Source organism: Arvicanthis niloticus, chromosome 22, assembly GCF_011762505.2.
Source record: "Arvicanthis niloticus isolate mArvNil1 chromosome 22, mArvNil1.pat.X, whole genome shotgun sequence".
Lineage (NCBI taxonomy): Eukaryota > Metazoa > Chordata > Mammalia > Rodentia > Muridae > Arvicanthis > Arvicanthis niloticus.
Window position 1 is genome coordinate 43269420 of NC_133429.1, and position 22524 is coordinate 43291943.

The following is a 22524-nucleotide window of genomic DNA, read 5'->3' on the forward strand; positions in this document are numbered from 1 at the left end:
GGTGGTGGCACACGCCTTTGATACCAGGATTAAATTCAGGCGGCAGAGGCAAGTGGATCTCTGAGGCCAGACTGGTCTACAGAGTGAGTGCCAGGACAGCTAGAACCACACAGGGAAACCCTGTCTCAAAAAACCAAGGGAAAGGGGCCAGAGAGATTGTTCAGTGGTTAAGAGCACTGACTGCTCTTCCAGAGATTCTGAGTTCAATTCCCAGCAACCACATGGTGGCTCACAACCATCTGTAATGGGATCTGGCGCCCTCTTCTGGTGTGTCTGAAGACAGTGACCGTGTACTCATATGAATAAACTACATAAAATCTTTAAAAAAAAAAATCAAGGGAGAGAAAAAAAAGATTTCACCAGTCACAAAATTTTATAGATTTGTCAATAATTGTGACATTTGTAAACTGCAGTTTCTTACATTTTACCTGATTTTTGTGTGTGTTTCTGTAGATCCGAGGAGAAAATTAAGCACTTCTGTCAGCTGAAGTCTGAACTTTTTCTTAAAGACAATACTTTGAGGAAGATACTGTGTCTAATTACGGAACTTAGAGTGGCAGCCCAGAGAAACTTCATCCTGAAAAGACTCTTCTGGAAAGTGAGTGTTTTGTTCTTGATCTTTAAAACGTGTTTTGTCCGGTTGTCAAATTTAACCACAAACTGAAAGAGAAATATGTAAACTAATAGAATTAGTTGTATGCTGTTGCTGTATTTAAAAAGGGTGATTATATTTAATGTAGTCATGTTTCTTGTTAAAGTAACTTTTATTTTCCAGATGTAATTGTCATTTGGGAGGCTTACTGCCAAATAAGCTCACCCTTTCTAGCTCTTTTGAACTCTGGCTGGCTGGATCAAGTTAGCTGTTCTAGGTCAAACTCCTCTGCAAGCTGACTGATGCAAATTCTGGTTCTTTATTCTCTGGCTCCTTCTGTCTTTACCTGTAACCTGTCTGTAAAACTGTCCCTGTAAAATTGCCCCCTCCCCATCTCTCAGTGCTGTTCTCTTAAGTAGCCTCTCTTTCCTGTCTGTTCTTGTGAGAGTCTGACTCATTCTGTTAAATCTTTCTCTGATTCATCACTTTGTCCACCCCTCAATTAGATGGCACTTTCAAGCATGGCTGCTTCCTTCAAACAAACACCTTAATTGTTTGGGATTAAAGGTGTGTACCAGGGTGTGTCTGTATTCCAGCCAGAGGGATTAAAGGTGTGTCAGTCCAGCTGGATCACACAGATCTAGGTCTTTGGATGTGATCACTAGCCAGAGCAGTCATGTTGTTGGATAAAAATTTTCCTACATGTTTTAATATTTAAAATTTCATGAGATAATCAATAATACATATGTGTATGGGGGAAAGATAGAAAGAATTGGAAGCCATGGTAGGAAGCAACTGTCACAGGTTAGTTGATGTTGAAGGATTGATGTCAGAGGGAACATTCTTGACCTGTGAGGTGGAGGAAAAGTAGATTTTAAACAAGTTTTTCTATAGAAGTTTTCCTTTAGTAAAGATATAAATTAAAAAAATACTTTTGAGCACAGGACTGGCATTTTTTCAAAAACATGATCCCCAGGTGTCTTAGTCAGGGTTTCTATTCCTGCACAAACATCATGACCAAGATGCAAGTTGGGGAGGAAAGGGTTTATTCAGCTTACACTTCCATATTGCTGTTCATCACCAAAGGAAGTCAGGACTGGAACTCAAGCAGATCAGGAAGCAGGAGCTGATGCAGAGGCCATGAAGGAATGTTACTTACTGGCTTGCTTCCCCTGGCTTACTTAGCTTGCTTTCTTATAGAACCCAAGACTACCAGCCCAGAGATGGCACCACCCACAATGGGCTCTCCCACCCTTGATCACTAATTGAGAAAATGCCTTACAGCTGTATCTCATGGAGGCATTTCCTCAAGGGAGGCTCCTTTCTCTTCGATAACTCCAGCTTGTGTCGCGTTGACACACAAAACCAGCCAGTACAGCAGGAAGTCCTTTCAGCTTGACTCTCACATGGAGAGTTAAATGGCTGCCTTTGCAGCTTAGTCGGAAGGTATTAAGAAGCCAAGGTGAGAAACACTGAGCATGTACAGGGCCACATTCATGCTGGGCCACTGGCCCACATGTCTCTGCCGTCTTCCCAGTGAGCAGCTTGAAAGTACACAGGCATCCAAGCCGTCATGAGGTGCTCTGCATGCAGGTGACTAACCACGCTGGTTTCCCCAATGAGAGTGGCCTCCTGTCTTAGTGTGGGTGACAAGGAAGGTCCCGGGATGTGGGTTAGCTGGGGCAGCTTTGAGCAAATGAAGATGATCAACTATCCTAATTAAACTGATAGAGTGGCTAGAGAGAATAGCTGGTCAGTTTATGACAACGGTGTAAGGCAGTGTGCTTGGGAAGTGGCAGAGCCTATTCAGAACACACCACACACACTTTAATGCAGGACTTCAGAGGAGTGTGGATAAACAGAGAGTCTGACCCCATCTGCTCCTCTGTTTTTTTTGCTTTTTGTAGTATGTATCTTCCTTTTTTCCCCTCAGTAAAAGCCTGCATGTCCTTCAAGGCTTAGCTCAAATGCCACCAGCCACCAATCTCTCTCTTCTCCACTGTCCTCAGTGAAGAGCTGTACATCTTGCTCCTCTTGATTTTTGGACCCATTCTGTCTGTAAGACTCTGCTATTTATAGTCTGTGGCAATCAGTTCAGTAGACATGTCCTGCATGTGACTGTTAAGCACCTGGATGTGATCAAGGACGAGGTAGTGGAATTTTAACTGTAATCAGTTTAAAAGGCCCTTATGCCAGTGACTGCTGTATCAGACAGTGTTCTCCAGCTTTGCCCATAGCATTCTGACAACTCAGCAAACATTTATTACATTCCTAATCATTTCGAGGCACGATCACAGGTATCAGACACGGAAGTGTGATTAAGACAGTTTCTACCCTCAAGAATCAGTGGGGTTACTCTTAACTGTTAACTCAGGCCTCTTACCTCCCATAGCATGCTCAAGCCCAACACAACACATACCATATCCTGGAAACTGTATTTCTTAAATTGAAATCTTATTCTACCAGGCATTTCAGCATCATGTCATTAGCTCGACTAAACGAGGTCTTTGGATTCAGTTTGTGGCACACAAAAGGACGGAGCGAAAGTAGAGGCCACACATGTACATGTGTATGTTAAGTGTTTCCATGCCTTCGTGATTCCTCTGTGTTCCTCACCAAATCATGGAGATCTGGGAGTTTGCCTTCACTGTCTTTGTTACAACCCAAGTCTGCTTTCATGTTTGTTTACACAGAGTCAGCAGCTGGGACTAAGGAGGACAACAGTCTCAAATCCTTTTGGGAGGATTAATTTTTCTATTTAAAAGATTACCTCTCTGTAGGAGGAGCTAAGGTGGGAGGAGTAAGGAGAGGAAGAGGAGGAGTAAGGAGGGGAAGAGGAGTAAGGAGAAGAAGAGGAAAAGAAAGAGCTAGGGAGAGCAGAGATGTACGAGTGATGGAGAGCCGTGCAGGTATGGAGAGCAGTCGTGGGTAACAACTTTTATTTAGTTAGCTAATTGGGAAACAACTCTCTTTGTGTGGGCATATTGTTATTGAGCATTACTAAATATATAAAGCCTTTGATTAATATTTAAGCATTAGAGTCTCATTTTTGTACTGAGTCCATGTGGATGGCGGGATGGTCTTGGCTATGCCCAGCCTTGTGGAGACATCGTGGAAGATTGGCAGAGCCATATCCCACGCTGGTGTCTCATGAGTGGCAGGGCTGGTGTTTCTGGCTGGCCGTTTCTAACTGCAGCATGCATGTGGCCTCTGGCCATAGAACATGGCAGTTGAACTAGGCAGAGCTGCCCGCAGCTTAGATAGTCAGCTCTACTGGCGGCTGTTTTAAATAATTACTCCTCTCATGGGCCCCAAACCCTGGCTTTTCTAGGGAGCATCATGAGCCTGAGAGGTGAGGAGAACATAGGGCTCTTGCAGAGGACTGGAGTTCCTATCCCAGCCCTCACAAGGGATAGCTCACAACCTCCTGTATCTTCAGCTTCAAGGGGATTTGATGCCCTTTTCTGACCTCCCAGGGGAACCCCCATACCATATATGCCAACTTATCTGAAAGCACCAGATGTTACTAGTCATCATTGGTCCAGAAAAAATGACAACAGAAGGCCAGAAAGGAGACGCGATTGCAAACTTGTATCGACTTGCCTGATTTTTGTGGGCAGTGCTTATTTTCACGGTTTAGCTCAGTCAACTTGAACAGGAACACAGAAATGTTAGTTGCTCAACCCGAGCGTCTGTTTAGATAGAAATGCCCATCTTTGTTTGAAATCTACCTTCAAAAGTATCTGTCTGTGTTTATGCTGCGTTTCTTGCTATTATTACATAACTATCACACTGTACATTGGGTTAGCGTTGGTCAATACTTTTTGTGTCTTTCCAAAGGCCTTACACGGTCTTCCAGATACTCTTCATCCGTGCCTGAGCCAGGCCTAAATGGCATCCCTGGCTCTGACATCTCACCTGGATGGCAGGGAGTAAAAATTTTTTTTTTTTTTTTTTTTCCGTTTCTCCTAGTTTAAAAGATACTGTTACAAATGGCTTCTTAAGGAAGAGATGTTTTCTTTGTTCCTCTATGTGTGGGTGGAGTTTTAACATCTGGTACCCTCATCTTTTCCTTCCCCGCTTGCCTTACAGACCAGTGAGCTTTTCTACTTCCTAGTGAACAAACTTCATGAGTATTTGCCAGAGTCAAGGGATAAGCGTGCACTTCAAAACAAAAGCCAGAGGGCTGATGAGCTGATGTAAGTACTAACTAGATAATCAGATAGTGTCCCTCTAAGGCAGTGGTTCTCAACCTGTGGGTTGGGACCCCCTCGGGGTCCCATAACAGATAGTCACATTGTGATCCGTAACAGTAGCAAAATTACAGTTATGAAGTAGCAACGAAATAATTTAATGGCTGGAAGTCACCACAACAGGAGGAGCTGCATTAAAGTGTCACAGCATAAGGAAGGTTGAGAAGCACTGGTCTAAGGTTTTAAAGAGAGATGGATGATACTAGACAAGAATACATCCACTATTAATGATTAGTGGAGCTGTAACTTTCGCTTCACATAGATTTTTAAATTTTAAAAATTATTCCTTTGTTGTTATTTAATCTTTTGAAATAGGTTCTTGCTTTGAAATCTGGAATAGCCTAGAACTCACTATGTAGATATGGCTGGCCTCAAACCTCTGCTTCCCAAGTGTTACTATAATCATAGGATATGCCACCATGCCATGATCAGTGTCTAAGAGCAGAAACGACTCTTACAGAGGACCCACGTTTGGTTCTCAGCTCCCACAACTGGTGACTCATAACCCTGTGTAACTCCAGCCCCAAGGGGAGCCAACATCTGTGGCCTCTGTGACACCTGCATTCCTACACACGCACACAATTAAAAATAAATCTTAAAAATGAAAATCATTGCAGATCATTTTAAACTAGTGATCATCCTAAAAATTTTTAAAAAAAAAAAAATACTCATTCCAAACTGCCCAAGCTTGTGACTTGATCCTGGTATGCTACTCTCAGTCTGTCAGGAAGCCCATTTTGAGCGCCTCCCATATAGCAACCCTAGACCAGGTACTCAGCCAGGGTTTGCGATTTGGGATGAAGAATTTGATGGACTCTTTGCCAAATGACCACCCGAAAGCCTTTCTCTCAAGGCTATGGCTTTCTTGGGATTCTGACCTTGTGGAGCCCTGCACACATATGTGCATGTGTATGACATTTTTCATTACTCTCTCTTATTTTCTAGGGCATGTATTGAAATTATACAAACCCTTGGACTGATGTTCAGAGAAACGGAAATTGAATCGTCACGACTGAACACACTGGCAGCAAAGAAGTAAGCTCTTATTCTGTATGTGCATGCGCATGTGCATATGAGTGTGTGTGTGTGTGTGTGTGTGTGTGTGTGTGTGTGTATGTGCTTTTCTCTTTTGTCTTTTAAGAAGACATCGGACCATGTAGTCTCTGTCTTTGCTCTTATTGTCCTCTGTCAACTGCTCTAGTTGGGGACTTGAACCTGGAAGAGTGGGGGAGGGGGCTGGAAATGAGGCAGACTAAAGTCTCAAGCAATAGCCAACCTTATTCAAAGCATTAGAAAATTTATATTCTGAGGATATTCTCTGGGTTACGCAAGGTCAAATGAACAGAAGTCACTTGAGTTTAGGTGCATACCGTCCGACCCTATCAGCTTCATCAAAGCTTTCTTCTGACAAGACTAAGTCTTTTCCTTTGCCTTCAGTCTGTGCATTCACTAGCTAACAATAGAGTCTGGTGTTCATATTAATTTTTAGGCACTTTTGATATTACATAGGATTACCAGCATTAATCTGTTGCCACGTAACAAATGACATAAGCTTAGTGAGTTAAACACTTAATTATTATCTCATGTCTCTGTGATCAATACTCTGGGCAGAGCTGGTTGGGGCCTCTGCTCCTGGTCTCAGCCACTTCAGCTGCAGGGTTGATGGGATTTCTCTTCCCTCCTAAGCTCATATGACGTTTCAGAGAGCAGCTATAGATCGCATGGCGGCTTAGTTTTTGGCAGGCTCTAACTGTGAGTACCAGAAGGCCCCCTTTTTACAAAGTTCATCTGATTAGAACACCCTCGCCCCAGCATCATTTCCTGTGGGCTGACCAAAGCATCACTAAGTATGGCCCTTCATATTTCTCACCCAGTATAGCACAATCATGAATGGCTGCCACTTACGGTCATGGGTTCTGCCCACACATAGGAGACGGGGATGGGGGGATTACATGGGATCTGTGTATCCATGGGATACGAATGTTGGAAGCCATATTAGAATATGGATATTGGATGATACCTTCCACAACATCACAGGCTTTTTGACCTCTAACTTTTGTACTCTAAAATATACTGGAAATATATTTTAAATTCATACATTACAAATAATACCAGTCTGAATAATAAAACCATTCAATTATTGGAACAATTTTAAAGTCTGGGATGTCAATCCTAGAAGTCTGTATTTTCTGGATGAAACTATAATTTGACTAAATTGTTGACCCAAAGAGTTTTCAATGAAGTCATTGGGTGGAAGGGGTGGAGTTCAAGTTAAACTCCATTTGAGGAAACAAAGAAGCAGTTATTCATTTAGCATTTCCTCTTATTATGTCCCAAAGTGGGAATTTTGCCTCCTTGCCGCATGCTTGCAATATGCCATGTTCTTTTATATTTTGGTATTGTTACATTGAATTCCTATATTATCACAGCAAGTGACCCAGAACGTTAGAGTTCCTCCTCTTAGATTTGAAAAGGAATCATTACTGAAAATAAAGGACTATAATTAAATAGCACAGAGAACAGAATGTCAATTCATACTTCATGTCTAGAGAAGCTTCGGAAAGAAGTGTTCTGGGGGCTGAGGAGATGGCTCAGTGGATAAGAGAGCATGCCGTAAAACTGTGAGAATGTGAGTTCAAATCCCCAGAACTGATATAAAGCCTGACATAGTTGTGCTTGCCTCTAACACCAGTACTGAGGAGTGGAGTGGGGTGAGGTGGGGTGGGGTTGGGCGGAGACAGGAAAATTGCTGTAGCCTGCTGACTGTCAGCCCAGTTTAAATTTAGTGAGAGACCACGTTTGAAGGGAATAAAGACAAAACAGACACAGCCAGCAAAGCTGGGGCAGGTGGGCTGCGCTTACCATGATGGAGGGCACACCTACTATGCACAACAACCCAGGACCTCATAGAGTTTATTATGCATGGCACAGGGGGAGGAGTTAGCTAGTCTCTGTGGGAGTCTCTGTAGCTAGAGCAGTCTCAAGCTGTAAGCATCCTAGAGGAGGTAGCTGTGGCTGCTAACACTACCAACGTTCCCACTTGGATCTGAGGAAGGGATGCCTTTGTCAACCCTCTGAGGGTGGGTAGGGGAGGCTTTGCCAGTTTCCCATGAATCTGAGGCGTTGGTCCTTGATGTGGCCGTGCCCAAGCCCACAGTACACATGCTCTTGGGACTTTGTGTACTCATTACACATTCACTCAAAGCTTCCTCAGCTCCTCCCAGCTCAGTGAATGACGTGTTGTCATTTAGGCACGAGGACCCGACTGTGATCCCCAGCAGCTGTCTCTAAAGCCAGGTATGGTAGTGTGTGCTCATAACACCAACAGTAGGGAGATGGAGATAGGCTGAGGATCGCTGGTCAGTCACAATAAATAGCCTTACTGCTGAACCCAGAGCTCAGTGAGAGAGACTGCCTCAAAACCAAAGTGGGTGGCTTCAGAGGAACACCACCCAGGGTTGACCCCTGGCCTAACAGACACACACATGCACACATCAGCTATAAATACAGTGAGCGTATGAGGCAGTGCACAGATGAGTTAGCAAAGCACATCAAAATGTGTACATTTTTAAATTTTTTTTAATTTAAAAAGAACTACCTAGTAGTAGTACTGTTCCCTTGTCCCGGAGATACATGTTACATATTGGCATAGCAACACTTCAGAGAGGTCCTGTGGTAAAGACAGCCAATAGTCGGCACTTTTAAATTATGTGTGTGTGTGTGTGGGGGGGGTGAGTACACGTGAGTTCAGGTGCTCTGGGAGTCCAGAAGAGAGCATTAGGGCCCCTGGAACTGGAGTCACAGATGGTTATGAGCCATCATATGGCTGCCAGGAATCAAACCTGGGACTCTGCAAGAACAGTAAGCACTATGTGCTCTTAACTGCCGAGCCACCCCCTCTCCCTCCATCTCTGAGAGGCCAAACCTTCTCCATCTTGGGACCAGCCTCCATCTTAAGAGAAACTTGACCTATAGCTGAATCCAAGCTGTACCCAAGTACCAGGAAGGACCCCATGGCTTGTCCTTGGCCCATACTCCAGAGTGACTCCCTAGCTACTTCCTAGAAACAGTCAATCAAAGATGAGTCTGATCGTTTCAGATGTACTTTCAGACGGTTGTGATTGTTCACGGTCTTGCTTCAGAGCACCCACCTGTCAGCTTACAATAGTCATACAATTAGATGCTTGCCAGGCTGGACCCCTCGCTTGCTCCCATTCCCTAGAAAACCTTGTGCTGCTCAGGGTTTGGGACTTCTTCACCAACCATCCTGCTGTGTCAGGGTCAGCGGCGAGTATGGCCAAACTTGAGCTTGTAGTAAAGAGACCCTAGTGTGATTGCATTGGAGTCAGCTAGGTGGTCTTTTGGGGCTCGAGAATGTGGCACAGTGTCTCCATTTTAATACTTTTTCAGTCTTCCTCTTTATTTATTGCTTGTTGGTTATCTCCATTCCTCTGTTTCTATGACACGGTGTTTACTCTTTGTCCTCCCCACAGTGCTCCCAGGTGCTCACTGTCTCACTTCTCCAGCCTCTCTTCTTCTGATCCTATGACACTGTCTGTTTACTCTCCGTCCTCCCTCTCCAGTGCTCCCACACGTTCACTGTCTCACCTCTCCATCCTGTCTTCTTCCTCTGCTCCTATGACACTGTTTACTCTCCATCCTCCCCACAGAGTTCCCAGATGCTCACTGTCTCACCTCTCCCTCCTTTCTTCTTCTGCTGCTCCTATGACACTGTCTGGTTACTCTGTGTCCTCCCTCCCTAGTGCTCCCATGTGCTCACCTTCTCACCTCTCCATCCTCAGTTCTTCCTCTTTCTGATCTGTTCCCATATTTATACTTCGAGTGAGCTTAGCCTAACCACTTACTTCCTTGGACTATAGAATCTATTTTGGAACCACCACAGCCTTCCTTAAATCCCTCCTTGCTGAGCTTTCTGGGGTAGTGAACTTAAGAACCACACTTTCCCTCAGCTTAAATAAATAAATAAATAAATAAACTTATCATTTTAAGGTATTCACCTGCTTGTCTAAGGATCAGTTAAGAAGTGTCTATAAGTTTGACTCCATTGGTTCCCGTTTAGAAGCTTTTCCCATTAATGGCTTTTTGTATATATTTTTTTAGGGGAATGCTGTTTAATCTCTTAGTAATTCTAATTAGCAAGCCTAAGGTTCCAACGTCCTGCACTGTATCTGATGCCCAGCCGGTGGCTGATCCAACCTCAGCCGAAGCGTTTTTCGAGGGTCAGGTGAGATGAGAACCTGGGGGTGTTGATTGAATAGAACAAGTGTGGGCTCTTGTTTCTGTGTTTTCATGTGGAGCTCGATGGTGTAGATCTCAGAAGTACGTACACGTTAAAGAGGACATGTTTTGTTATTAACCTAACATCTTAGCTATTTCAGAATATTTGAGGAATCTGGGCAGATATTTGATATTAAGATAGCACGTGGAGACTAGAATCTGGCTAAGAGTCAGTGTGAGTCATGGCAAGAACACTGGGTTCAAAGGCGGGAAACGCTGAGCTTGCTTTTTGGGTTTGTTAATCTGGATTAGTTTGTTTGTTTGTTTGTTTGTTTGTTTTTTTCAAGACAGGGTTTCTCTGTATAGCCCTGGCTGTCCTAGAACTCACTCTGTAGACCAGACTGGCCTCGAACTCAGAAGTCTGCCTGCCTCTGCCTCCTAAGTGCTGGGATTAAAGGCGTGCACCACCATTGCATCACCACTGCCCAGCTAATCTGGATTATTAATAGTATTTCTCCATTGAAAACATCTAGCAGACAAAATAAGGGTGGGTGAAGATTTCACATTTGGATCTTCTGCGCTGGACAGCCAGTGCGGCCATCAGGAGACAATTTGGTGTTTGGTCCCAGTCAGGTATCATCTGAGAAAAGGAGAGATTAGCAGAGTTCATCCTGCACACTGTTTGAGAGCAGAGGCTAGGCCTGGAGCATGTGGCTTGTGGGCACTGTCAAACTGCCTGGAGACCTCAGGGGCAGTCGGAGGTCCCTGAGCCCATGTTTACCAGACCACAGAAGAAGCTAGGCACAAACCTGAGGTCACCAGAGGACCTCCTGCCTCAATTCTAAGCAGCACATTTACCCACTTTTGTTTTGTTTTTGAGACAGGGTTTCTCTGTGTGGCCCTGGTTGTCCTAGAACCCCCTTTGTAGACCAGGCTGGCCTTGAACTCAGAGATCCGCTTGCCTCTGGCTCCTGAGTACTGGGATTAAGTGTGCAACGCCCCTTCCCCGCCACCACCTGGCCATGTTTCTACCTTTATGAAGTAAGGTTGTTGATCTGACTGCTGATGTGGCCCCCAGTGTTCAGACCTTTCATGTGCTTGTCTGGGCTGTTGTGTCCACCCCAAATCCACTTTGTGAGTTGTTGCTAAATGTATCGGCCCTCTACGGGAGCAGCTTTGCTTTGGGTGGTACTGGGGATCGAACACATCCAAGGAAAGCATTCTACCGCTAAACTACATCCCCGGCGGCTCTCTTTTTACTTTTGTTTGTTTGTTTGTTTGTTTGTTTTGAGTTGCCCAAACGGGCCTTGAACTTGGGATCTCCCTGCCTTAGGCTCTTAAGTGTCTAGAGTTGTGAGCCTGAGCCAAGGAGCCCGGCACTCAAGCAGCCTTCCTGAGAATGAGCCAAGTGAGTCAGAAAAGTGGGCATCATAAATTTATATCTTAGTCAGAAACCCTTTCACACGTATCTAAAGGGAACTGGCTTTCTGGCTCAGCCTGTGGTAGTGTATTGACTTATGGAACCTTCTAGTTACAGAAGCTCATTCTGGAGTACACGGACACTGCCACAGCACTGTTCTATGAGATTCTGCTTGTCTTCCAGCAGGTACCAGGCACGTCTTTATTATAATTCTGATTTGGGTATGCTCTGGTTAACTGTGTACAGCGCTTTTATTGGGGGAATCTTCAGTGATATTACAGGTTATTATGGTTGCTCAGGATAAGAACCTATTTGGGATCGAGAATTCTTTTAGATACAACTTTAGACTTCATGAATATAACTCGTCTCCTTGAGTTTCTAGGGAAATCTTGGATTGGGATCCACGAAGTTTGCTATTAGCTGGATGATGTCCTTTCTACAAAGCTGTCCCCCCATCGTGAGTATTGAGAGGAAACGGGCCCGGCTTAATGGATGTTTTGTGCTTAATTAATAAAACAGAGGCATTGTGTTGTGATCGAGTCTACAAAGCAGAAGCAAAATATAAACATGATTTTATTATTTAATCAAAATAAAATGTTTTCATATTCAAGACCTGAATTAAAGGTATTAAAATTATGGCTTAGGATTAGCTTTATTTTATTAAAAAACAAAACAACAACAAAAACAAAACAAATACCCCTTTTAACCTTGAAATGTAGCAAACAAAATGTTAAGTTATTGGCTTGTAATTTAAGTAAAATATTAACATTTCCCATCAATAGAAACACGAATAGAACATTTGGAATTGGCTGTGTGCTCTGCCTCTGCAGTCACTACTGTGGAGTCAACACCGTGGTCCCAACTCTGATTGATGTTTGAAGATTCCAGTCCTTTCCAAATGGTCCATGCCTGCCTGTCATTCTACTAGATCACAGCTAGAGGGCGCGATTTAAAACAAAAAACGTGATTGCATGTCCTTGCTGTGAGCTTGATGATCTTTCAGCAGCTTTTCTCTTTGTATAGAGGCCGACCTCTGACCTCCATAGGGCTGCAGGGCTGGGCATCTTACAGCTTTGCTGCCTCATCTGGTCTCTCCTTCACCCTGCCATTTACACATCTCTCAACTCAATGGCAGCCCTCTCCCCCCCCCCCCCCGTTCCCCCCCTCCCACTACTCCACTACAGGACGTCTTCCTCTGTGTTGGTCTTAGTCTGAGTGCCACTGTCTTCAGACACACCAAAAGAAGGCCTCAGATCCATTACAGATGGTTGTGAGCCACCATATGATTGCTGGGAATTGAACTCAGGACCTCTGGAAGAGCAGTCAGTGCTCTTAACCGCTGAGCCATCTCTCCAGCCTGTCTGAAGTTGTTGGTGTAGCTGAATTCACTGTTATAGCAAACTTGGTTTTGAAATAACAGAGTCTCTCCACAAGATATCCACGAACATAACTATTCTATTATCTTATATTCTTGAGGGCAAGAGCTCATGCCTTAATAATCTCTTATACATCCCCCCTGCTAACACCTTCACTTTCGGGATTAAGTTACTGACACATGAAAACGAGCTATAGCCAGCAGGGTCTGAAAGACTTCTCCCTCCTTGCCAGCCTAGCTAACCTCCGCTCATCTGTAAGGCCTTGATGCTGGTTCCTGGAGAGGAAGGCAGAAGATGATTCTTTGGCCTTCTAACTGGGGTCACATCCCACCAACAGAGTCACACAGTACCCTATACAGTGTCTTCTTCCTCCCCCTGGGCTTGTCACTGGTGCTGTTTGCATTGGCTTCTGTTGTCACGTGGTTCTGTCCTATGGTAGCTATTAGTGGCCTGTGTCTCCTGGTGTACTTTCTATGAATGTGGTAGAAGTAGACATCTCTCTTCACTCGATTACTTTGGTCTGAGTCTTATGCTTCCCTAGGCTCACTTATCTTTCTGAAATGCTACTTACAGTGTTTCCCATGGTGACTGCCCCACCTACTGGTGCTCCTGAGAGATGATGAAGAGGGCCCTCTGTCATAAGGGCTGTGTAGTGTGAACAAATGACTTTCCGTTCTGTAGAGGACGTATGTCGTTTGAAGTTTGTTACGGATCTAGTTTCTCATGATCCAGAAGATGGCTTTCTCTCGGTATAGACTGCAATTGCAAGAAGACGGGAGAGGTCTAGTCTGTTCAGTGTTCACGGTATCTAATGGACTAAGTTTTATGAAGCCTTTGCCCCTCAATTCCTTGCCACTTCCCCAATCGTGGTTTCCCTCTATTCATCTATGCATTCAATTAGTCAACCTATGTTTTACTAGAAATCTCTTCAAGAGGTAGTGTGTGGGGCTGGTGAAAAGGCTCAGTGGGTAAGGTGATTGTTGACAAGCCTACAGACCCGAGTTCGTTCCCTGAACCCAATATGGTGGAAGAACAGAATAACTCCCGTAAATTGTCTTCTGAATCCACATGTGGATCGTGGCCTGCACACCCGTGTACACATATGTGCACATGCATATTCACACACACAGACACAGACATACACATAGTAGACAAGATACACACAGAGATAAGGAAGTGAGTAGGGTATTTGACACGAGGCGATGCATTCTCTTCCCATATGAGAGTATGCCCCGTTGTCTATCAGTGGTTCCCAGCTGAGAATATCTTTTCTAGAACGACGATGTGGAGTCTGTCCTGAGGAATCTGTATTCTCTTGTCAGATGCCCTCAACGCCTTCATAGAAAACTGGCCAGGGGCACTTATCAGCAGAATAGCCTACTGCCCAAGAGAGATTAAGCCTCTGATGTTGGCTTCTTCAGCAGTGCACAGAGCCCAGCCAGGCTGAGTCACTCTAGGAATGCCCTAATTTTTAATTATCCATATTTGTCTGTGCAAGCTGAAAGCCTGCTATGTGTTTTATGCAATAGTCTTAGGTTCTATCATCTGGGTGAAAGCTCCAGGTCCTAAGGATCTCAGACAGTGGGGAAGTTCCTTACTCAGTCTTTGAAGTTGATACCTTAAAGCAGAAGCTCTCAACCTGTGGGTCAAGACTCCCTAAGGTCGACTGACCCTTTCAAGATCATCGGGAAACTGGATACTTACATTTACATTTCATAACAGTAGCACGATTACAGTTATGAAGTAGCAATGAAAAGAGTTTTATAGGTTGGTGTCACCACAGCATGAGGGACTCAGTTAAAGGGTCCCGGCATTAGGAAGGTTGAGAACTGTTGCCTTAAAGGAACTGAGTTAAGTATGAGGCCAGACTCTGACCATGAAGTCTGTCAGGACAAAGGCTGGCCTGAGACAAGAGAATGTTGACACAGCTGTAAACAGGAGGGGCAAAAGTAGACCATGTCAGAGAAATTTGCAAAACTGTTGGGGGGATGCGATCATTGAGTGTACCTACTTTTCAGCCAGCCCTGATTACTGTACCTAGTAAAAGCACGGAGGCACTGAGAATCTAGGGGATGGCTCGGCAGGTAATATGCACTTCCTGCCAAGCCTGACAACCTGAGTTCAGTCCTGGGCCCTCATATGTAGGAGAGATCTGACTTAAGCAAGCTGTCCTCTGGCTTCCAGACATACACTGTGGCTTACATGCCCAATGTGCCACCCCCAAATGATTAAAAATGTAATCTTAAAAAGAAAACAACAACAAAGAAAATCAAGGTGCTAAAGAAATTAAAATTAGGGGCTGGAGAGATGGCTCAGCAGTTAAGAGCACTGATTGCTCTTCCAGAGGTCCTGAGTTCGATTCCCAGCAACTACAGGGTGGCTCATAATTATCTGTAATGGGATCTGATGCCCTCTTCTGGTGTGGCTGAGTACGGTTACAGTGTACTCCAATACATAAAAAATAAATAAAATCTTTAAAAAAAAGAAATTAAAATCATAAATAATGGTTCGTTTGTGATCTGGTATTGAGTAGCGTTTCAGAGAGAAATAGCCCATAGTCATCAGTCTGGATTTGTGGACGAGGCTAGTGGCTGAATCAGGGCGCATGTTGGTGACACCCCATCCACATGTAACGACATTTTCCTCATCTAGATGGCTTTTGTGGCCAGGATCGTGGAAGGACTAGTGAGAGGGCTCTCAGCCTCGCTCCAGCTGCTGACGCCCTGCCAAGCGGTTCTGTTATACCAGCAGTTTTACATCCTCAGGAGCTGCCTGCAGCACAGTAAGGCTCTGGCCGAGTATATCAGGAGCGACCACCGTGAGGAGTTCAGGTAAGGCAGAGCACGTCAAACTGAGGTACCCATTGCTCGTCTTCACAGGCCCTTACGACGGGACCTGATACTTCGGTTAAGCGATCATGGGAAATTCCACGTCCGCTTTTTGGTAAATACTTTATTTGATCACAGGTAAGGTGAAATCTGGGAGAATTCTAAGAACCACTGCTATTCCAGCAGTGCTCCCAGCCAGGAAGCTACTTGTCTGGAATCGATTGCCTTTCTTGTGCACAGCCCACGCTGTACAGACGTGTAATGATTTATTTTGGAGTAACAGACCCTATTGAAGGGGGTGATGGATCATGAACTGTGAGTTCAAGTCAGTCGCTGCAGGGGCGTTTTGCAGGGATCAGTCAGTAAGGGGGGACACACTGGGAGCACAGACACACTGGGGAGTTAGCTGGCTGTCCATCTGTCTCATTCACCACCTTGTCATTAGCAGAACAGGAAGGGGAAGCAGTAGCCAGGGTTGGTTCCCTCAGTCAGCCTGTTCCCCTGAGCACCTCAGGGGTTGCACTTCTTTTTAAAGGCCAGCAAAGCACTCGGCAGTACAGCCTGAACTAACTCGTACTGAAGAAATGCTAAGGTAGCTTTTTGCCTTACACGAGAAGGGTTCAGGCAGCGCAGCTCCGCCATGGGTTTGGAGAGAGAGACACCAGAGGATGTAAAGGCGTACACCACAGCTTTATATTGGCTTCAAAAGGAAGAAATTCAGCCCTCTGTGTGGGCTCTGTTTTTCCTGCATGTGGCATTACATCAGAAGGTCCATTCTGGATACCATAAAAGGGACTTATTTGGCTCCAAGTTGATCCCACAAAACAGCTCCAGCACCCCTCTACTCCTGCTATCTAACTTCCTTTGAAAATTTCATTAGGAAAAACTGACATAGTGTGAAATTTACCCCTCTGGAGCATATAATTTGGTAGCTCTGAATACATTTCAAAATGTTTTTGCAGCCGTAATTATTGGACTGCAGAACACTGTCATTATCTCAAAGAAACCCAGTACCCACTAGGCAGGCATCCATTCTTTCTTCTCCTCGGCTCTGGCTCTAACCTCCTACCTACCCTGTCTTCTAGACAATCATCTAGTGGACGACCTTTTGAACCATGTCTTTCATTTATCATATTCCCAAGGTTTAGCGAGTTGTAGTGTGCATAGCATGACCCAACCCCAAACACAAACACGCACACACACACACACACACACACCTGTTTTTCCAGTTTGAGACAATGTCTTACAGTGTAACTCAGGCTGGTCTGGAACTCACCGTCTACCTTGTCTTTGAACTCATGGCAATTACACACGGGTACCATCATGCCTAGCCTAATTATAAAAGACCTAGTTATAAACAATCAGGACAGCTGGCAAAAATGGTTAACAGTAGCAACCTGGAACTCCCCGCAGACCGTGTCAGGGAGATTGTGTGCCCTTTGGCTACCATCCCTCCTGCCTTCTCCTTCCAGACCACTGGTTTATGTTTCTTGCGGGCATTCAAGTTTGTCGGTTTTTTTTTTTTTTTTTTTTTTTTAAACCAATGGTGGTTAACTTACTTTGAGTTAGAATCATCTGTTATTAGTAACACTGACCCAGGTGTGGTCCTTCTGTTTCAGTTTGCCTGGGGCATGATCTGGGAATGGCAGTTTTAAAAGCTACCCCAAGCGATTCTGGTCTACGCTCAGGGCTGAGAACCATCCTTCAATGCTACCCAAAGAGGTGGTTGAAGGCTGCCTTTATCTTTATGGGAAATAAACCCCTACTCTTTCCTCTTGCCTGGTCTGGATGGGTTATCTGAGCTTGGCTCCCTACTCCTTGCTGTGCGCTGTCTGAGGGGGCCACCATCAGAATCCTTAGCGTAGACTTTGGTGAAGACAGTCCCGACCTGTCTTGGTCACCGCCTAGGTGGCAGATCCATTGTTAATAATTCCTGTCTCAAAGAGAAATGATGAAATGCATGCATAGTAAAGATTTTCTAAGTCCCGAGCTCAGGAGGTTGGAAGTCTGGGAATGCTGAGTCCGGTGGCTAAGGGTGGTCCTCTCCTCCCACTCTCACCCCAGCCCCACCCCTCCAACATTGTGCCGTGAATGTGAACATACTGGATGAGCCAATGTGAAAATTCTCATTTTTAACAGTGTTTTGTTCCTCTCTGTGATTTGCAGGTACTTTATTCACATGCCAGCCTTGGAAAAGAGGCTCCCGGGATGCTACCCCATTACAGAGCCCACCGCTCGGCTCTGTCATGAAGTTCTGCAGCTGATTGAACAGAAACAGTGTGCAAAATGTTAGAGGAGATAAGAAGTATAAAGTATTCACTGAAGTTACTATGAAAAACAGCCTTTGATTTATTTAATATTTATCTCTTTCTAAAGATTCTAGTCAAATACTCTTTAACACCTTTTTTAAGAGGTCTTAATTTTTTGTTTTTGCTTTTTTGAAACAGAGTTTCTCTGTGTGGCCCTAGCTGTCCTTGAACTCACAGAGATCTGCCTGCCTCTGCCTCTGCCTCCCACGCACTAGGAGTAAAGGCATGTGTCCCCACACCCAGCTCTGGCGGTCTTAAATTTTTAAGTACCCATGCCTAGGCTGAGAGCATGCAACTCAGAAGTAGAGTCTTTGTCTCTTTGTCTAGCTAGCATCTGTGAAGATGTGTGTTCAGTCTCTACCCCAGGAAACAAACACACAAACAAACAATAACCACAATAACAACAACAACAACAACAACAAAAAGCAAAAAAACCCCCAAAAAAACAAAAAAAGAAAAACCAAAAAAACCCAACCAACCAAACAACCCCCCAAAAAACAGCACTAAGCAGCACAGACGGTCTGCATCTTTCTCCACGTATGGAAAGTGGTATAACCCTCCAGAATGAACTTTATCTTAAAGCCATTAATGGTAGAGTCTGGGTATGCAGAATAGATCTCGTGGGTTCCCTTGATGCAATGAGGGTGATTCGGCGGAAGCCACTGGAACACCCGCAGCAAGATTGTTTGTTTGAAGTACAAACTACACAGCCTTAGAGAAGTGCCAGGTAATGGCGGCACCTTCTCTCCTACCCAGAAATATTCTAATGTCAAAAGTATGCCTGCAGCAGTGGGCTGGAGAGCAGTAACAGCTGCACGGAATGCTGATAGAAAACACGCAGGACTTCCTGTGGGGAAGCTCCGAAGTGTGCTGCTTTGCTTCACACCTGGGTGGGCCAGTCCGAGCCAGCCTGTGGAGCCCCAAAGAAGAGGAGCCTCACCTTGAGCTCTCCGGTCTTATAGCCATTGACAAAAGGCCACATTGAGTGGCCATACGTCAACTTAGTCCCCAAATGCTCTCTAGAGCTGTTGTGTTTGACTTTTGTTGTTGTGGTGGTTTTTTTTTTTTTTTTTTTTTTTTTTTTTTTTTTTGGTTTTTTTGGAGGCAGGGTTTCTCTGTGTAGCCCTGGCTGTCCTAGAACTCACTTTGCAGACCAGGCTGGCCTTGAACTCAGAAATCCTCCTGCCTTTGCCTCCCAAGCGCTGGGATTAAAGGCGTGCACACCACCACTGCTCAGCACATTTGACTTCTAAAAACACCAGAATTGTGCTTTCTGTTCAACTTCCTCCAGCTTTGAGAAAGTAGCAAAGTCTGCTTCCAAAGAAAGTGTGCCCTGGGCAGTTTTGCCCGTGGTGCTCACTGGAGCCACGGCTGGGGACTTCGTTGAGGAGACTTAGGTTCTTGTCATAAATTTGTCCAGCAATATTTAAATTATTTCACAGTGATCTTTTTAAAACTATTATTATGTTTATAGGATTTTTGGCTGGTTGTTCAAGGTATTTCTTGGATTTAGTACTTCCATAGCTTTGTAAATATTCTAGGTCAAAATAGACTCTCTCTAGCTGTGTCACGGAAATGGTGGGGCACTTGCCTAACATGTAGGAGGTTCAATACCCAACACCACAAAATGAAAAATAAAAACTGGCTTCTAAATATGAGTCTTTGTGTTAAAAGGGGACACAGAGAGACACTTTTAGCTTCCGAAACTGCTACTCTGAGAGGCTCTTGGTTAGCCACGTCTCCGATGTGTGCGCCTGCCCTCGGCCGCGGTAGCCTCCTCCACCTGCTGGGCTCCCCCAAACCACCATCCGTACGTACGGCTCCAGCATCCCAGGTTCCCATCACTCACAAGTTCTTATGGGCTGGTTTCATTGTCAGTGCAGTGTTTAATAGAGTCATTGTAAGATCTTTCAAAAAATACCCCATAAAGGTAGTACTGTGTTTTCAACTTGAAAAACCTGGTAATACTGTGACTTTCAAAATAATGTTTTGACACATTGATTACAAAAAAATAGTTTTGTTTGCAGATTATTTATAAATTCCTAGTCTTATTTGTTTCCATGAGGGTTTTTTTTTTTTCCTTTTAGTATGACTTTTAAAAAGACTTATTGTACTTTTGAAAGAAAAAAAGGTATAGGCAATGAAACCTTCACTCAGGAATCCCGTTTCTAGTTCTGACTCAGGCATAACTAATTTACATCAAGCCACTCTTTCTAGGCCTTGCCTGTTTCTGTTTGTTCCTCCAGGGTGTAGAAGGATGAGAGTCTCCAAGCTCTCTAGTGTCCCCTGCCTGTAAACAACACTTTTGTTTACTGAAGCCAGGTCTCACAGAACCCAGGCAGGCCTTGACTGCTCAATATGACCAAGACTGACTTTGAACACCCTCTCTCCATGCCTCCATCTCCCCAGGGCTGGTATTCCAAGTGTGAGCCATCACCCCTGGCTCTGTACCCAACGCTCACTCTTTCTTTTCTTTCTTTTTCTTTTCTTTCTTTCTTTCTTTCTTTTTTCTTTTTTTTTTTTTTGTTTGTTTGTTTTTGTTTTTGTTTTCTGAGACAGGGTTTCTCTGTGTAGCCCTGGCTGTCCTGGAACTCACTCTGTAGACCAGGCTGGCCTCCAACTCAGAAATCCGCCTGCCTCTGCCTCCCAAGTGCTGGGATTAAAGGTGTGCGTCTACCTGGCCCCACTCTTTGTTTTCTTTTATTGTTATGTGTGGGTTTGTAGAGGCCAGGAGAGGACAGCATTGGATTCCTTAGAGCTGGAGTCACAGGGGGTTGCGAGCTACCTCATATAAGTGCTGGAAACTGAGCTCTGGTTCTCTGAAACAACAGCAAGTGCTTCTAACCACTGAACCATCCCTCTGGCCCCTTTATGTACTTGAGACCTCACACTGTGAAGTGGAGTAGTGTATTCCTCTACACGTTTGTGCCATCAACACAACCACGTGGTCTCCAAGCCTTCTCTAATAGCACCACGCAGTCTCCGAACCTCCCTTCACCACTCTCCAAGATGTCTGTTAAGTCTCTAGTTCCTACTTAGGGGGCAGACAGGGGGCTAGTAAGTGGCCTGGCCTGGTAGATGACAGTCTTTTCTGAAACAGTGAGTCAGAAGAGTGTGAAGAGATGCTAGAACATGTATCCCTACTTCAAGCTAGGCTGTCCTAAGCAGTGAATAGTGGAGACCACAGCTAAGGTCACAGCAGGCACCAGGGGAGCAGCTGGGTCTAGCCCAGTGGGTCCCGACCTTCCTAATGCTACAACCTTTCAATACAGTTCCTCATCTTGTGCTGACCCCCAACCATAAACTTACCTTCATTGCTACTGCATGACTGTAATTTTACTACTCTTAAGAATCATAATGTAAATATCTGTATTTTCTGATATTCTTAGGTGACCCCTGTGATGAGGTTCTCCACATTGTTACCCTACGATCCGCCCCACCACTGCACAGGCTGGGGACTGCGTGGAATCTTAACCTAGAGTTCCAACCAGAACACCTGACCTGAGCCTATTCCAAGACTGAACTTTTTAAACCCAGGGTGACCCTGTCTTAGTTAGGGTCTCAGGGCTGTGAAGGGACACCATGACCAAGGCAACTCTTATAAAGGACATTTAATTGGGACTGACTCACGGTTTCAGAGGTTCAGTCCATTATTCTCATGGTGGGAAGCATGGCAGCATCCAGGCAGACATGGTGCTGGAGGAGCTGAGAGTTCTACATCTTTATCTGAAGGCAGCCAGGATAAGGCGCTCTTCCACACTGGGTGTAGCTGGAGCATTAGGAGATCCCAAAGCCCACCTACGCAGTGACACACTTCTAACAAGGCCACACCCACTCCAACAAGGCCACACCCACTCCAACAAGGCCACACCCACTCCAACAAGGCCACACCCACTCCAACAAGGTCATCTATTTCAACAAGGCCACACCTTCTAATACTGCTACTTCCTGTGGGCCAAGCATAGTCAAACCACCACAGACCCCAAGACTGAAAACAGAACATTATTATTCTGGTCCACAACCTATCAGATTAGGACAACAGCAATCAAAGAACCATACACACCCATCCAACAAAGAGATCGGATATTCACACCAAGAAACACCACAAACATCATAACTCCAAATGCCTAGATCCTTAAAAAAAAAAAAATACAGACATGAACAACCAAGACAATATGAGTCCTTATATTGTAGAAAAAACAAACTAGCATGACTATTGTAGTATAACCTGAGGAAAGCAAATTATCTGAAGTGCAGGGGGAAAAGAACTTTAAAATACCAATTATTAATATATTCAAGGACTTTAAATATGATATGAATAAATGCCTCAATGGAGTCTAAAACCACAAATTCTCAGGAGAATAAAATAGCAAAAACTGCTGGGCAGTGATGGCACACACCTTTTATCCCAGCACTTGGGAGGCAGAGGCAGGTGGATTTCTGAGTTCGAGGCTAGCCTGGTCTACAGAGTGAGTTCCAGGACAGCCAAGGCTACACAGAGAAATCTT

At 44.7% G+C, this 22524-nt stretch overlaps 1 protein-coding gene across 1 annotated transcript in view; it reads left to right on the plus strand.

Moving 5' to 3' along the window:
* The window catches only part of C22H12orf56 (chromosome 22 C12orf56 homolog), a 45812-nt gene extending 27765 nt beyond the window's left edge, over positions 1-18047 (plus strand). The window contains exons 6-13 of the mRNA XM_076920363.1: positions 454-598; positions 4685-4791; positions 5791-5880; positions 9967-10090; positions 11615-11689; positions 11886-11960; positions 15532-15710; positions 17874-18047. Of these exons, the coding sequence (XP_076776478.1) occupies positions 454-598; positions 4685-4791; positions 5791-5880; positions 9967-10090; positions 11615-11689; positions 11886-11960; positions 15532-15710; positions 17874-18000 (922 nt within the window). The 3' untranslated portion in view covers positions 18001-18047. The remainder of the gene's footprint in view (positions 1-453; positions 599-4684; positions 4792-5790; positions 5881-9966; positions 10091-11614; positions 11690-11885; positions 11961-15531; positions 15711-17873) is intronic.
* The last annotated feature ends 4477 nt before the right edge of the window (positions 18048-22524 follow it).